Source organism: Mixophyes fleayi, chromosome 9 (genome assembly GCF_038048845.1).
Source record: "Mixophyes fleayi isolate aMixFle1 chromosome 9, aMixFle1.hap1, whole genome shotgun sequence".
Taxonomy (NCBI): domain Eukaryota; kingdom Metazoa; phylum Chordata; class Amphibia; order Anura; family Limnodynastidae; genus Mixophyes; species Mixophyes fleayi.
This window is the reverse complement of record NC_134410.1, coordinates 118,017,712-118,035,683: the sequence shown is the minus strand read 5'-3', so window position 1 is coordinate 118,035,683 and position 17,972 is coordinate 118,017,712. Positions and strand designations below refer to the sequence as shown.

At 42.3% G+C, this 17,972-nt stretch overlaps 1 protein-coding gene across 7 annotated transcripts in view; it reads right to left on the bottom strand.

Annotated features, from left to right (window-relative positions):
- The window catches only part of ABL1 (ABL proto-oncogene 1, non-receptor tyrosine kinase), a 115,414-nt gene that overhangs the window by 16,856 nt on the left and 80,586 nt on the right, over nucleotides 1-17,972 (bottom strand). For 2 of the 7 annotated variants that reach the window (XM_075185228.1, XM_075185227.1), the window contains exons 2-7: nucleotides 14,728-15,407; nucleotides 8,828-9,001; nucleotides 7,798-8,093; nucleotides 2,726-2,998; nucleotides 1,925-2,009; nucleotides 370-547 (exon numbers count right to left, since the gene is read on the bottom strand). In XM_075185228.1, coding sequence (XP_075041329.1) covers nucleotides 370-547; nucleotides 1,925-2,009; nucleotides 2,726-2,998; nucleotides 7,798-8,093; nucleotides 8,828-9,001; nucleotides 14,728-14,884 — 1,163 coding nt within the window. In that variant the 5' untranslated portion in view covers nucleotides 14,885-15,407. The remainder of the gene's footprint in view (nucleotides 1-369; nucleotides 548-1,924; nucleotides 2,010-2,725; nucleotides 2,999-7,797; nucleotides 8,094-8,827; nucleotides 9,002-14,727; nucleotides 15,408-17,972) is intronic. The other 5 variants (XM_075185229.1, XM_075185230.1, XM_075185231.1 and 2 more) reach the window with 5 other exon arrangements.

The window sequence follows — 17,972 nt, the reverse complement described above, 5'->3', positions numbered from 1 at the left end:
ATCTCGTATCACGTGAATCTCTACCTTCACTCTTAGGGGTATATTTACTAAACTGTGGTTTTGACAAAGTGGAGATGTTGCCTACAGCAACCAATCAGATTCTAGCTGTCATTTTGTAGAAGGTAATAAATAAATGATAACTAGAATCTGATTGGTTGCTATAGGCAACATCTCCACTTTGTCAAACCCGCAGTTTAGTAAATCTAGCCCTTAATATCCTTTTTTCCCTCCAACTATACATCTATACTGCTGGATCTCTGTTGAATTTCTATATTTTATTGGTAAACAATGTTGTTAATAAACAGTATTACAAAAAAAAAAAAAGTGTTATGTAATAAATGCGAAGAACACGTTGTCTGGGGAACCTACCGGTGGATAAAGTTCTTCTTCTCCAGGTACTCCATGGCGGATGAGATCTGAGTGGCCATATGGAGCAGCACCACTGCCGTCACCTCCTGCCGATTGCAGTCCCGCAGGTAATCCAGTAGGTTGCCGTACGTCATGAACTCTGTGATGATGTAAAACGGGGGCTCTCGCGTGCACACTCCTGAAAAACGAGACAGGGTCAATACACCAAATTGAGTTATTCAGTCCAAAGTACACTATTATGGAGAGGAGATATAACCTCTTATACAGATGTTGCCAGCCAGGCGCTAAACCCAATATGGATCGAGTGAGATACACCAAGGGGTAGATGTATCAAACCTTCCAAGAAAAGTGGTGGTGTTGCCCATAGCAACCAATCATATTCTAGCTATACTGTATCTAGTGCATTCTAGAATGTTATAGTTTGAATCTGATTGGTTGCTATGGACAATACCTCCACTTTTCACTCTTAGAAGTTTTACCCCCAGATGTTTTGCTTGGAGCTTATCAAGCAATCATTCATCCCAGCTCCATCTCTTGCCTTTGGTAAAACACACCTAAAAGACGCGGGATCTCAAGTCAATAAGTTTATATAAGCCTATGTTGCCTACCACAGCTTTCAAGTGGGATGTGAAGGGGTCCAGCTTCATAAAATGTATCTCTAGCTTTCCAAACAAATAGCCTTACATCCAAAATACAAAGTGAATTGTATATGCAGGTTTGGGGCGCTCCCACCTTACTAATATATGGGAGTCAGATGAATTTAAAAGGACATTATTTATAAGAGATCTCCGTGAAGGGCCAGGTACATGCTGTGCACACATTTATGAAATAGTTTCTATCCCAAAATGAATTGGAATAATCGGATACACAGGAGAAGTTCATTGCACAGAGGGTTTCAGATCTGTGCAATCTCCAGCTTCGCCCTCATGTATGTTTTATGTTCAGTATACTGTTGGGATTATACCTCCACTGTTTTAAGGAACCTTACACTGAAACATTACGAAAAAAATCCAAACATTTGTACCAGGATAAAACAGTAAAGGTAATATTTATGAAACGTTATGCACAATAGGACGGCCATTTGTAATCCCCGGCCCTATGCCCAGGATCCCAGCGGTGTGTGAGAAGGTCACCATCATTGGCATTGTCACGGATACTTCCCCAGGGACTGCCAGCAGGAGCCTGAAAGTAATCTCAGGGCACTGATGATTGTCAATGATGCTGATTGGTCAGCTGCTATGGCTTGTCCAATCAACTCCATGGACAGCCACCCAATGCCTGAAGCCCAGGAGAAGCGTCAGCTGTAATTCTGCCAGGGATGGATATCTCCAAACAGCGTGACTTGGACCCCATGGCTGTACGAGCTGGGGAGGAGGTTACAGGAAACAATATATATATATATATATATATATTTAAGTCGAGTTCCAGTTTAATATGATTATACTGTAGGCAAGGAAGTGGTACAGCACAGAAGCAATTTACAGAACCTTTACAGAAAATGAATTGAAGATCAGCCCCGTACAAAGGCAGGGACTACTTCCTTCAATTTACCTACCCAGTAATTGGACCAGGTTGGGGTGTTTAACCTCTTTCATCACAGCAGCTTCTTTTAAAAACTCTTCCACTTCCATTGTGTCCTCCTAGAAAGATGGGAGAGAGTGAGGGGGGCTCATGTCTGCGGCTCTAATAAAACATCACAGTCCAGGCAAAAACGCAGAACACGGACAAAAGCAGTAGAGTCTCCCTTCCAGACTAGATCCCCCCGACAGCGTTTAATCATTTACAGTGATCAAATGTAACCAGATATAGTGTCTGAACGCATAACGGGAATCGCTAGAGAGAAAACTCCCGCCGCCCACGTTTTATATACGAGCCATTCCTAGTACAACGGGTTCCAATAGAAACAAACATCAGGGACGTAATCAGTGCAGTAATTTTTTAAGTTTCTAAACGCTCTAAATAGCCTCAGCGCCCAAGGTTATCCACTAGGTGGCAATATCTTACAAGACTGCTTTGTGCTATAAATTAATGGGCTACTAGGAAAGATTTTTGCCTCCCAAGAGGTCACTGAATAACTTTTGTGGTATACCAAATTACTGGAGACATGTTAATATGCCGTGTGTGATTTACGGCAGTAGGATTCCTCACTAATTGCCTGAACCAGCACAAATACATTCTTACTAAAAACAAACATACAAACAAACATGATCACAATAAACAAAGGCCAGATGGATCTCTATGGATTCCTCAGCTAATTCCTCTCTGTCGTAGTCTGAACACCCCTTCATGGCCAACGTCTCTGCCGCTAGCTCAATGCTAGGGTACTATTGATAGAAACAATTGATAAGTAACTCACCTTTAACGTCTTCACTGCCACAGTCAAGTTATACTTCTTCCACACGCCCTCGTACACTTCTCCGTACTGACCGCCGCCCAGCTTATGCTTCATGGTGATATCCGTCCTCTCCATTTCCCACTTGTCGTAGTTGGGGGACACTCCATAGATAGTGGGCTTGTTGCGCTTGGGGGCTGGGTAGTGTAGTGTGGTGATCAGTCCGTCGGACACGGTTGAGTGGTGGTGGACTAGCTCTGCCAGTGTATTGAAGCGGCTGTCTGAGGACACGTAGAGCTGAACGCCAGAGACAAGAGATTAAAAAAGGTACAATTGGGAGTCTTTTCTTCTTTAACAACACAATAGAACCCTAAAGAATAAGCTTCCTGGAGAGTATTTAAACAGACTTAAGCTAGGTACACACTACACTGTTTTCGTCCAATAATCGGCTCAACCAGCCGACATACGACCACTCGTTCAAAAGTTGGGTCAGTGTGTGCAGTGACACGATGGTGGAAAGTCTGCCCAAATGGACGATTGTCGCCTCATTTGGTTGGTCGTACCGTTTAATATTTTCGTTCCAATCTCGTTTCCGTTGTGTAGTGTGTATAAACTTCCGACCGATCCACAACAGTGAGTACGAAATTACAGTCATTGCTCACGACAACATGTCTGTAAAAAGTCGCTAAAGGGACGTCCGCTCTTCCCTTTATCGTCCTAAACAAGGCTAGTGTGTATGCAGTCCATGGACCGAGCGATCGGAACATCAATCGCATGTAAAATCGTTCGGCATAAAAATATGGTTAAAATTTCTTTAGTGTGTACCCAGCTTAACAAAAGCAAAATCAGATTGTTATTCTAACAAGAAGGATCTAAAGGACTCCATTCAAACCTTCATGGGAGAGCTATTCTTTATACAAGTAAATAAGAGACAAGCTGTAAACTGGGGCACTATTGTATTTTGTGTGGCACCGACACTGATCGCCTATAAATGGGTTCGGCAGGGACTGCAATTAGCCTGTGTCTTCTGACACCCGGATCTAAGTAATTTGGCCGACTTTAGTGGCTCAACACCTCCAGCCAAAGCAGCAGCATTAGTCTACGTGTGGCCGGCTTGACGCTAGTCACATAAGTGCAGATTTTAATTGCGCAGTTTGGTTAATCAAGACTTAATGCATGTTCATTGTTAGCTATGTGGCTCTACCCGAAGGAGTGAAATTCAATACAGTAAGATCGCAGTTGGTCTGTCAGGGGGAGCGAGAGGCCTGAATATCTAGCTTACTACATCATTTTCTATTTCAGTAATGATACCTGTGAGCTACAACAAAATGATTTCCCCTACTGTGCGTAATAAGGATTTTTAGAAGTTACTGTGGAGTTTACAACATAAGATGCAGAAGGTCACAAAGTAAAGACCTGTTACCGTTTACAGCTTTGTGCCTTTATATGGTTACACTGTTCCGTCCCTTGTGACATGAATATAATTTACGCTAGAGGGTGCGTTGTTCCCCTATACAATCTACACAGACATGGCAGGTTATCCAAGTATAACAACACTATAGCATAAGGAGCTGCTAAGAACATACGCACGCAACTGAAGGTATTACAAGACAAGGTCGAAACCATTGTCTTCCTGCACTGCAAGTTTCCTGTCTTTAATGTTACTGCTGTACACTGCAGAGGGGAGAATGGTTGATAGCCGAGGACACAATCTTGGGAGTGAGGAGAGTATATGGTAACACACAGTACAATGCCAAACATCCAAATTTGTACATAAACATTTGTGAATGTTACAAAATGCGAAGGTTTAAGATCTAGGTTTAGTGATTTATTAATATTTATGTTTAGTGACTCGTTAATGCAGGTTATTGTTACAGACTGCTGTAAACTGGTTTACCATCAGACTAGACTAAATCACCTATATTGTCTTCCACCTTCAAATTAATTTAATTTATTGGCTTGTGTTCACCAGCCTGCAACTTTTACTAAATCCTTCACGCCTTGTGGACATCCTATAAAGTGCACAATGGAGGTGGGCATTTTGAGGGATCAACCAACATTAGAATGTAAGCTCTCCTGTCTTCTTGTACGCTCTCACCTCAGCCACCAGCGTCTTCTTGTATCACCCGGCTTGTTCTGAACTACACTTTGTGTTTATTCCATGCCTCGCTCATTATAAAATATGTGGTGCCTCATAGATAAACGTAATGATAATATTCAGCCTATCAATGGACAAGTTAACAGTTACATCACTGAGGCATGAAGCGTCTCGTGCCTCTGAGGTATCACCAAGAACTAGTGAAGTGATAGGCTGTATACTCATGAATACTGCTTTAGCCAACAAACTCGCTGCCCTCACTAGGTGTAGGTTTTCAGTACACTTTATATCCGTTTCGAAACTCCGGCTTCTCTGAAGATCCTGTCAATGACTATTGTCTAAAGTATCCGACCCTCAGTTATATTTACACATCCATTGCTCTGAAACATTTTCAGAAAAGTACCAGATGAAATAACCAAGATCTATGACAAACAACTGCTCCTAATTTATGCTACAAGGGAATGCTAACTAAATACTACTAAAAGATCAGTGAGTCATAAATCATTTAGCTGCCACCACCCATAATTCTTCAAGAATTTCAGACAATTTAGCGGTTTCAGGATGAACCGACTTTTAAACAATGCCAGTAATCCGTCAGCCAATACAACAGCCTCTGGGGAGCCAATTTGTACGGTGAAACTGGTGGACAAACCTTTACAAAACCCAGCAACGGTGACTCCTGCCTATCCCAGCTGACTCACGCCAAGGAAGGCCAGCCAGTAGAAGAGCCTGCTGGTGGGGGTGATAACTGGGACACATTGTGAAGTCTTTGCCTGTTGATGCATTTTACACTCTCCGTTATGAATGGAATTGGATAGATAGATATGTTGTTGTTTTTTTTAAATGTTACAGAAAATAAAAATCCTGGCTGCTTGTACACAACATTCTTCTGCAGAAAAGGGTGGAGGTCATATTTAAACAATGCAATTACCTGTCTGCATTTAGAAAAAGCTATCTGGAAACAGGAATAAACAAGAGTTACAGAGGTTCCTCTGGGAAAAGTGCTTCCTCCTATGTGTCGCTGTTTCATTCCTCCTAATGTGCCGCTTCCCTGGCAATTATCGGGGAGTGATGTCAGCCCGTTATTTGTTTATTTACGACAGATTGCAAAACGTTTTATGAGCGAGTGGGAGGTCTCCGTAAGTGGGATCTGATGCGTGCTGGATTAATTGCATCAGTTGCCAGAGGGGTTGCAGGCGGCTGCAAACAGCAGAGACTAAACCGCACCTCCGCCAGGCCGCATCCAATAATTCTGTATTCAAAATCTAGCAATGGCAGCCGCAACTAGCTTTATAAATCCACCAGGCTGAGTTTCCTCTAGTCGTTGCCAAGTCTTGCTCCAAATACCTGCATACTGTACGGATTTAACCTCTCCAGTGCCAGAGGTGGTTAACAAAGCTAGACCCGCGGATAAGGGACTGTAGCCTTATAAAGAGAATGCAAAATACCAGACGGCAAGCCAAATATTCTCCTACAATTATATCTTATTACCTCCATCAGCAGCTCCTAGAGCCAGGCTGATCGTGTTACAAGCTCTGTGGAACTCATTGTCCCTGAGAAGCCTGAACATGGTTCCCCAGAGCTGGTAACTTATGCACAGAATTCCAGGCATGTGGCCGGAGATCTCACAATGAATAAGAAGTATGAATGGTGTTCCAGGCACGCTGTCCTCGGGCTAACCCCCTCCTCTGGAGCCTCTGTTCCTCCAATTGTACAATCCTTGCCTTATACACAATGACTTTCCACAGTCGAAAAGCAGTCAAAGAGAATATACACTCACATTATTCCTACAAGGATAAATAGTCCCAGTTAAAGAGCCCACCACATAAAGTGATCAGGAACTTCTAACAATATAACAGAAAGTGACGAGAAACATCTAACGATATAACACAAAGTGACGAGAAACATCTAACGATATAACACAAAGTGATCAGAAACGTCTACCGATACAACACAAAGTGATCAGAAACCTCTACCGATACAACACAAAGTGATCAGAAACCTCTACCGATACAACACAAAGTGATCAGAAACCTCTACCGATACAACACAAAGTGATCAGAATCAACTACCGATATAACACAAAGTGATCAGAAACCTCTAACGATACAACACAAAGTGATCAGAAACGTCTACCGATACAACACAAAGTGATCAGAATCATCTACCGATATAACCTAAAGTGATCAGAAACCTCTACCGATATAACACAAAGTGATCAGAAACCTCTACCGATATAACACAAAGTGATCAGAAACCTCTACCGATATAACACAAAGTGATCAGAAACCTCTACCGATATAACACAAAGTGATCAGAAACCTCTACCGATATAACACAAAGTGACAAGGAACATCTAACAATATCATCTATTATTTATATAGCGCCACTAATTCCACAGCGCTGCACAGAGAACTCACTCACATCAGTCCCTTTAATAGGAGCCAATTAACCTAAAAGTATGTTTTTGGAGTTTAGGAGGAAACCGGAGCACCCGCAAACACCACACAGATAAGGCCATGGTCGGGAATCAAACTCATGACCTCAGTGCTGTGAGACAGAAGTGCTAACCACTGAGCCACTGTGCTGCCTACAATATAACAAAAAAGTGACCAGGAACTTCTACCACCAGCACAAAGTGACCAGAAACTTAAAACAACAACAAAAAGTGATCAGAAACATCTGACGATATAACACAAAGTGACCAAGAACTTCTACAACCACAAAGGGATCAGAAACATCTACCGATACAACACAAAGTGATCAGAAACTTAAAACACCCTTGAAGTACATTAGGTGTTCGGTGCTTTACATCTAAATAGGCTGCCCACTTTTGAACACTAGGCTCTTGGTTTTACCTGCCCCCAAATTCATGTAGTTACGTGTACATTTTCCAATAAACAAGACAGATTTCCATTTACCCCCAGAACTGTTGCACACAAGCTAGGAAATAAGAGCACAGAGTTATAAGACAGACGAACGCTCTATGGCTCCTTACCTTTCCATCAGAAGCAGTATTGATGCGGTAGTGGTAAACCCTGCCCTCATATCTTAGTGATATGGACCTCTGACCCGGGCTGCTCTCGCTCTCCCTCACCAGGAAGCTGCCATTGATCCCGCTGCTCAGCAAGTATTCCGCTGCATTGCGAGACACTGGTCCATGGTACCAGGAATGCTTCTCGGGGCTGTTGACCGGGGTGATGTAATTACTGGGCACCCAGCCTTGGCCATTCTTGGTCTGGGCCTCACACCATTCTCCATTATGATTGTATCCCAACACTCGGAGCTTCTCGCCTTTCAAAAGAGAGACATGGTTTGTGTAGCAGACATATTCAATAAATTAATTTAATGCACACTGTTGACTGGGGGGTTACGGCATCACAGTGAATCAAGCAAAACCGACTTTAAGGGACGTCAGATAAAACAGTAAAGTGCACATTTATAAATAAACAGGATAATAGCTGCCATCAACACTGCTAATGATTGAGGTGCTATCGCAGCTCATTCACAGCCTTTGTTAAAGCAGAATGGCTACTAAGAGCCACCCTGTTGTGAGCGGAGGACAACCTTGGCTCAGAAACTGGAAGTAAACCCAATGTTGAATACTCTAAAATCAGGCTTGAACAACCAGGTGTTGTGAAACTACAAGCCCCAGCATGCTTTGCCAGTCCCACCTGGGACTTGTAGTTTTAAGCCACAGATTGTCCAAGACCTGCTTTAAGCTCCCTGGCCCGGTTTTCCGTTATGAGAACTTCTTGCACATTAATGAAAAGTCTGACGCCACAGTTTTGTTAGTGTCTGGGGAATTCACCGCTGTTTACACAACTCCATACAAAATATTAGTACAGATACATATGTAATATATAGATATTTCATTATGCTTAATCTGGTTACTAGTAAGTAGGTAGAATCTCTGGTATTTCCTGACTCCAGAAAAATATTTGAAATAAAATCAGATTTTTCAATAACAGGAAGTTTATTGAAACAGGGATAAGGCCTAGTACAGCAAGATCAGGAACAGGACTTACCTTTAGTGATGCTGAGGGTATTGTCCCCACTCGCCACAAAGTCGTACAGTGCAACAAACAGGTTGGGGTCATTTTCACTTGGTCCAGACAGGAGGTTTTCCTTGGAATTCCAACGAGCAGCTTCGCTCAGACCTTGGGGCTCAAAATCTGAAACGATTGGTTTTTGCAAGGCTTCTGGTGAGCAAGTCCATGGAAGAGAAAGGGGGAGAAAACAGAGGGGAAAATGTGTTCAACTTCAATATAAAAGAATATCACACAAATGCATCTTACTTTACGTTTCCAACATACAGACTCAAAGAAAAAACAAATACATGTCTCAATTGATCCAATCCTAGATGTGCCACTAGGTCATGGCACACAGGAGAAAATAAAATGCCACTAATGATGTATTTTAAAGGTGTGTTCAACTAGAGCAGGCCTAGCCAACCTCCGGCTCTACAGGTGTTGCAAGGTATGCTGGCAATTGTAGTTTCAGAACAGCTGGAGAGCCACAGGTTGGCCAGGCCTGAAATAGATAAACTCCATGCTTGTATGAAGGTGTAAGTGAAAGCAAGGAGAGAAGCAGGGTCATAACCTGATGGGGGGGCGGGGCTGAGGAAAACAGGAATCCACAGACTGAGTGTTAGGTAGCGGAAGGAGCAGATTCTCCCAACAGCGGACACAGAAGACTTTTGCCAAACTAATGCAGGAAGATTGTGATTAAGCTCCTCTAAAATAAGTTTATATACCCAACTTACTGAACAGGCAGGGGTAACTGAGGCAACAGGATTCCATAACGCAATATTTCCAATGGCAGAAATGTAGAAAGGCAAATTTAAAACATGCCAATTGTCTTGCCACAAAATGATAAATTAGTGAACTCTAACTGGTTAGTAAACTTAATTATTGAAACATTAAATTGTGCACCACACTAAATAAAATGTCTTATTACTAGTAATATCTTACAGTAGGAGAAGTGATACTTATTATAGTTCAGGAGTTTTAACAGTGTTTCATAGATTGTGTATTTTAGTATTGAGCAATACCAAATCCCCTAAATCCAATCCTCAATAATAAAATATTAAATGAACGAGGTTGTCTACATTCGAGCAGTGCACGCTTTAAGCTGCAATAAGTTCTATAAAGATCCCTCTAAAGCCTCTATCGCACAAGCAGTTTTCTTCTTTTTTTTTTTTTAATATTGTATTTATTCTTCACTTCTGTATAAACACATACGTAAAAGGTTGTCTAATGTAATGCAGCAACAAATCTTCATCCCAAAGCACACAGCCATTTGGTAGCAGGGTTTATACACCACTATATTCCCTTTACTGAGGTCTTAAAAGCTCAGAGCTGTACTTTATAACCATTGCAGCAAAATGCCCATCTGACATGATGCTGCCATTATGTTGCTATATTAAAAAAAAACAAAAAAGAAAGAAAAAAAAAACTTTAAAAGGAAATGACGGTGACTTAATCTTACTTAATGTACGTTTTTAGATGATTACTATGCAATTGCTTCATGCCTCAACCCTGATTAACACAGCTGTACAGAAACATTAATATAATTTATAGGAGAGAACAATATGTACCCGACGCTTATTACAGTAAATGTTCTAATGACATTAGCCAGGTTGCATTACAGAGGGCACATTAATGTCCAGCGTGCTCACACAAGCGATCTGTGGGCTGCTTGGATGAGTGATAACCATCGCTCAGACGTTCATCACGTTGTGAAGGGGCTTGGGTCCCTGCTGTTACGGCTGTGAAACGGTCCTTAGCCCCGGCTTCACCCGCTACCTCTCCAAAGCTGTTGTTGCTCTTGATTTGAGTGTATGAAATTCTATTATGTGCAAAAAAAAATGATCTGTGTACACCTCCCCAGCCCCAAGGAGCTGCTATACGGATTTAGTGCGCCCAGCTAGATGGAGATAATATGCATTACTGTAAGCCTCACGGCGTTCAAACAGATGCCAATTTTCCACGAAATCAGGGGACATGTGGGGGCGACGGGCGATGGGTTCACAGGCCAGGATGTGGCTGGAGAACTCACCCACTCACAGCTGATTCAACAGGAAGAGAGGAAATCCAGCATTACCCCCCCTCCTCTCATGCAACCAACACTGATTTGATATTCAAGGTAGCTATGTAATTTATGCCACTAACAATGGGAATGGATAAACAACTAAGCAGGTTTAATAAACAAAGACCAACAATAGAAAAAGGTAAAAGCACAAGAGAGCAGCCCAGGCTCAAGGGAGGTACGGGACAAGGGACCATTAGCTCTCTGGATACGGTCGTCTCCCACTGAGCGGTTAGGAAATAAATGGTACCTTTGTGAAACCACACACACAATCAGGATTTTGTATACGTCAATCAGGCATGTAATAATCCGACCTGCTGCGGAGAGGCAGAGCTATTGTTAAGTGTGCAAAACCTGCCTGGCTTTAACAAAGCAAATTTCTAAAGTGGAATGTCCACGGGATTAGCAGGTCAAGTTCCTCATTAGCATAACCCACACGTGGCGGCTGACACTGCTTACATGACCCGCTGGAGAGCCTAATGGCACAGTGAAAGGAATTCCGAGCGGCTGTAATAAATAAATATAGGCCTGGAAGTACACAGCCCTCTTCAAGGTGAAGAACACTTGTCGCCCTCACAAAAGGATCCAGTGACGCCATCAATATTCATGGCAATGTAGGGCAGGAGAGGACAGGCTTATTCAGAAGACAGGGGCAAAAGTTAAAGGGCAGCAATCTTGTACCAAAAATTGCTAAAACAGGTACCAACATTTTTTTTGTTTTTAGCGATATGATAATGGGTTAACATACCATCACACCTAACAATGTAAAACCAAATATTATGCATCATCTCCACACATGGCAATCCTGTGCCCCCACTGTCACTCACTGCCAGCCTGTGACCCCGTCACCCCACGATCCCTATAGTTCCAAGGTACAGCGTTATGACACGTGCTGTGGTCAGTAGCCCGCTAGGATGGTGCTGCGCCATAGAACTATAATCCCTGGGAACCTCTTCTAATTGTTACTGGTACTTGTACTAAAGTGGGCTAAAGTTCACACCCAGCTTTAAATGTGGATGGAAGAAGGTGGGGGTGACATGATCTGGTTGCCTTGCTGAATTTGTAAGTCACCATGTCGACCAGGATTTGTCCAGTGCCCATCGATTCACTAGGTACTGGGTGACATCACTGAAGTACTCTGTAGTTGGAACCAATAGTGGCCATAACGCATCCTAGGAACCACTAGAAACCGGTGAGGCCATACTGGTATTAACATGCTGCCGCACTTAAGCTTAGCTGAAATTATCTACAACACACACACTAGGGTCCATTTTTGTCACCAGCCAATTAACCTACCAGTATGTATTTGGACTGTGGAAAGAGATGGGTGCACCCAGAGGAGACCCATGAAAACATGGGGAGAACATACAAACTGAACACAGGGCCCTGGTCGGAATCAAACCACGATCCCAGAGCTGCGAGACAGCAATGCTAACCACTGTGCTAATCTGTTGGCCAAAACAGTAGCACTTGTGGTTCCACAAAGCCATCAGACTGACAATTTTTTTTCCAATTTGCCCACAGAAGCATCAGAAACGTCTAATAACCGGATTACAGCATTTGTGGCCAGTTGTGGCTCAAAACCCCCCCCCCCCCCCCCCTACCTTGTTTCATTAATGTACCCAGAAGGCCTGCATGCAACAATCAATACCAAAAGGCAAATGACAAGGCAATTTGCATGCCGTTGTCTGCCAGCCCAAGGCACAGATATGTTGTGTGTATGCATTGATGCTGTGAAACAATCCCTTTGTGTATCTAACAAATGCTTTGCCCTGTAAAGAAGGTTCTAAGGTACACACAATCTGTGCCACATCATGACAATAAGAATGGTTAATCTCCTGCTAATGACGGCTCTGTGCTTTTATAATACGCAGTTTTTGCTTTGTGGCTTCCAAGGGGCCTGTAGTGTCCATTTCTGAAGAAGACCCTTGGGAGCAAATGTGTTTATACAAATAAAATCCCCTTCAACCTGCAGCCGGGTGAGCTGAAATAAAACGTTTTGGAAAGGATCACACTCCTATCCACACTACACAAATTAAATCTATCATGACGCTTTACTGGCCAACATTGAAGCGGTTGCTAAACTACATCCAGAGGAACAAATGCCTCCACATTTCCAAGTAAGGTAATAGATGAATGTCAAAATCTAGAACACGCTGTTATATAACTAAAAACGTTGAACAACAACTAATAAAAACATAAATATTTAAAACATCTGGGAATACTTTCACAAGCAAAAGTTATAAAACAAAACAAAAGAAGGAGTTTGCAGAAGTAAAACCAACTGAACTATCCAAAGACACAGAAGGACGGTCTAGGTATGAGTTTTATTTTCCAGTAAACTGCCTGTGGGATTATAAACCGTTGGGTTACGTCAAATCTTTTCTATTACACAACAAATCATTCCTTTTATTTTATAAAGCAATCAGGCAGGATAAATAATTTGTTACTTTTTAGCAGGGCTGTGCGATAGGGGCGCCCGCCCAGAGAGCAACACTGAAGGGGGGCGCTGTTTATGAACATTTTCGGTTGATTTGGTTCAAATTGGGAGCTAGGGGGAGCAGCATTTTTGTTTCTTGCCCCAGGCGCTAACATTTTAAATTACGTCTCAGATTTTTAGTATATAATGTATTTGCAGTCAATTACGTACAGAAAACTACTTATAGATTGTAAGCTTGAAAGCATGGCCCTCTTATCCTTGGCTGTTTGGTAAATACTGAGTCCTGTGTTCCCAGCTGTAAAGTGCTGGGGAGTATGGCGGCGTTTTATAAATAAATACCCATTAATAATAATATGTTGGAGATCTGTCCTTTGCGATTATCTACATTTAGGTAACCTGATTGAAATCAGTTAAAGTGCTCTCTTGATGCAGAGCAGTTTTGAAACACTTTGTGCACCAAGTTAACTGTACTTCACTTAAAACACAGAAAGAAAAAAAATTAAAAATGAGAAAAACTTTTGCCATGGGCCAAAACCGAGATCTGAATGCTTGTACAATGCTTGAACTACTGAAGAGGGTATCTTGTGGTTAACATGTCTGATGACTGTGCGGTTACCTGCCCGCATTCTGTGGTTACCTGATCGCTTTATTTTGACATAACCTGAGCGGTAAATTTGAATGACATCACCTTTATACCAGTTCCTATAGTTGCGGTACTATTGCTGTCATTCCGGAGGGGTTAAGCAAAAGGGCGTGTTTTGCTAAAAGTGTTGCAAAAAAAAAAAAACATTTGGGCAAATGCGTTATAATAAATTTCTGGGCAGAAACTTTTAAGGAGTACGTTCCCAAAGACTTTGCCATGTAAGGTGAGGTCAGCAAAGGACGCGGGATGTATTTACACAGTGTTAGGAAGACACAGTCACACAGGGATTCCAGCCATAGTAAAAACAAATAACTTCCTACCCACCAGTTCACAATCTGCACCGACCCCCACACCCTTCAAGCGCTGCCTGTACATTTGTCACCTATATTCCACAAAAATCTGAAGCCACTTATTTTATGCATGTAAAAAACAAGGAAATAACACAAATAAAATGGATAAATCTCTGCTTAATAATAAACGTGCAAGAGCGTGCTGCCTACTTGGCGGTGAAGGGGTTAAAGTTAAGATACTTTTGCCAACTCTCTAATGACCCCTCCTGTAGCATCACTTCTGTTCTCTTATTATTGTTTTACTTGTGGTCACAGGAAAGGGGGGGCAAGCTGCATTCGCCTAATCTGTGCTGAGGCCTAGTAAAAGGGGATTACAGATTTTGAGTACTCCAGCTGGCAGGACCTAGCGGCCAGGCCTCCCCCCTCCTCCACCACTAACACCCCCCCTTCCCCCCTTTATCTCACCTTCGAGATAGCAGCTGGAGGATGAAGACAGTCCTTTCTTGGATTTGCAACCCACCAATTTTAAACAGATTTCCAACATTTTCATCTGTTGCATACAGGACTTGTTTGGTCTTTTTTTCCTCCTGGATCGGTCGATGAATTCCCCTCCCTCCAACATACGAAAAGTGCAGTGCGGGACAGGCCGCGGGGCCTTATGTCAAATTGAAATCTTCTTGCCCCAAAAGGCTCTGCCTACTCCCAGTTTCTTTGACGCAGAAGAACTCCAACTCCAAGGAGACTCCGAACTTCATCGATCCAAGCAGGACTCCGTCAGGAAAGGAGAGGCTCAGATCCCTAGGAAGAAGGGGGAGGGTTCACATGGATCCTTTGGGGTCAATTCTCCCCCCCCTCCCCCCCCTCCCATTTTGACAATAGAAAATGATAGCTTGGAGAAAGACAATAAGTTCTGTGCTCTTTTACCTAAGTTCCTGCTGAACGATTAGGTTCCTTCTCTCAGTCCATTAGGCAGCCTGTGTTAGGCAGTGAGAGCTGCTTACGTTAGACTGCCAACAAAGGGCCCCCTTCATCCTCTGGCTGCCTCTAGTGATGACAGAGGTCTGGTAACGCCTACCCGTGCACAAAGCACTGTTAACCCTTTGCCTGACAGCTGTGCAGCTATGTGCCCTGGTTCTGCCCTTAACCTTTACAAGTTCAAGAGAGGGGGGGAAAAAAAAAGTGATGGCAAATTTGCAACATGCTGCAACACAATGACAAGTTTAAACTAAGTAATTCCTTGTACACTTAATAGTCACACAAACTTCTGAAGAGAACTGCAGCGCTTCGGAATGCTCCTAGATTTAGTCATAGGCCTCCCTAGTTTTTATATCCCTAAATAGGCTGTGAGCTGTGCAAGCACACTTCTCACTAGCAGTCGTGGAACTACAAGTCACAGCACGCCATCCTAGCCTCAACTTTATCCCAATCTAATTAGGCTGGAGGCCGACAGAGCATTCTGGGACTTGTAGTTCCACATCCACTGGAAGCTCATAAATCCCTGTGTTCTGTTATAGATTTGCAGTTGTTCAGTCTTTACTGACACTGAGTCTATGCCAGTGATGGCTAACCTGTGACACTCCAGGTGCTTGTGAAACTACAAGTCCCAGCATGCTCTGCCAGCTATCAGCTAGTTATCTACTGGCAAAGCATGCTGGGGCTTGTAGTTTCACAACATCTGGAGTGTCACAGGTTAGCCAACACTGGTCTATGCTGTGGATTACTGGTGTAACTCTACCCCATTGCTGAACTTAGGTGGTAAATCTACTGGGTCACAGATCTAAAAAGTCAATGTGGGAGGGGCGACAGTAACAACAAGAACAGTATTATAAAGCCATTATAGGATACAGAGAACGTATTTATCTATTAGAGTGCTCCCCTCTACCACCGCACCTGTTTATCACCAGGTGTAGTCTCTTAACAAAAGTACATTAGAAATGTATGAATTCCATTATATGTGACCCTCTTTATAATGTTACTCTCACTGGCAGCATAATACGTAGAACTGGACTATTTTATTTTTTTTAAACAGCAATTACTCAGAATCAGGCAGTATCTTCCATTTGAAGGTCCTGTAGGTAGAACAAATCCCCTTACTGCAGCAAAGCACTATAATTACAACCATATAACTTTTTAAATACTATTCAAATATAACTTTTCCTATTCCCCAATTTAATACATTGCAAAACTCATTTAATTTAATATTTAACTCAAGCTGCAAAGTTCTTCACAATCATTACTCCCTAAAAATATTATGATCCAGGCTGCAATATCTGCACATATGATGCCCGATAATAATTTGGATCGTTATCGGCCCTTTAGATACGCTCAGAAGATTACCACCATCGGATTACCACCCTCATTAACAGGCACCACAGTGTTCTGGAAGTAATCTGCACGGTGTGATCTCAACTGTGCCTGGCCTGTGCTTGTCTAGTGTAACAATCTTTCTGTCCTTTCACCCCTGGTATATGGTTACAGTGGCAGGAAAAGGAGATTCATAAAATATATCTGTAAATAGTAAATTACCTAACAATGCAGTGTGCTCTATAGAAGTGTTGCCTATGCAAAAAATAAATATTATGGGCAGCACGGTGGCTCAGTGGTTAGCACTTCTGCCTCACAGCACTGGGGTCATGAGTTCAATTCCCGACCATGGCTTTATCTGTGTGGAGTTTGTATGTTCTCCCCGTATTTGTGTGGGTTTCCTCTGGGTGCTCCGGTTTCCTCCCACACTCCCAAAAACATACTGGTAGGTTAATTGGCTGCTAACAAACTGAACCTAGTCTGTGCGTGTGTGTGTGTGTGTATGACAGGGGATTTAGACTGTAAGCTCCAATGGGGCAGGGACTGATGTGAGCGAGTTCTCTGTACAGCGCTGCGGAATCAGTGGTGCTATATAAATAAATGGTGATGATGAATATTATTTTTCAATGGATTTATTCAAATTTAATTTTTTAAAAATATGGTTACACAATTATCTTTTATACAAGGTAAGGTTGAAAAACAAAATCATCTCCAGGTGACTATCGAAACAATTCAGGTGAGCAGTTAGTTCATGGTCGAGGGGGGAAAGCCTGTACCAGTTTTTGGGAAGACCCTGTAGGCATCACAGAACACCCTGAATACTGAATATTCAAATATGTGCTCTCTATCTTTTATGACGAAGGGTGAACATGGGTGTAATCCACAATTTATGCATACATTACACACATTATAATTAATATATATATATATATATATATATATATATATATATATATATATATATATATATATATATAGCATGGTTGCCCAATTATACCATTATGTTATAGCCGATTCCCTCTGTAACACCACCATGTAATTGGCACCGTTATTCATGTGTTCTTTTGCAGCAGTTTTAGGTAATCTACAGTGAATTTCCCATTTCTATTTTTTATCGACACTTTCTTACTTTTCCCTTTATTACTGCACGACTGCTGCGGAATTTCAATGTATATTAAGTGCAAAAAAAAGGGGGAATTAAGCAGTAATTTTTGGGTGGTAAAAATGTGCATTAGGGCTTGCGAAAATTCATGTGGAGCGCTAATGAAATGGCTTCTTCTGCTGCATATAACAACACGGAGATACAGCAATATTGCAGAGCAGCCAAGGAGACTACAGAGGAAGAGAGAAAGAGACGACAGATCACTACTCTCTGTTAATGGGCAATCCGTATCTAATTTTAGAAT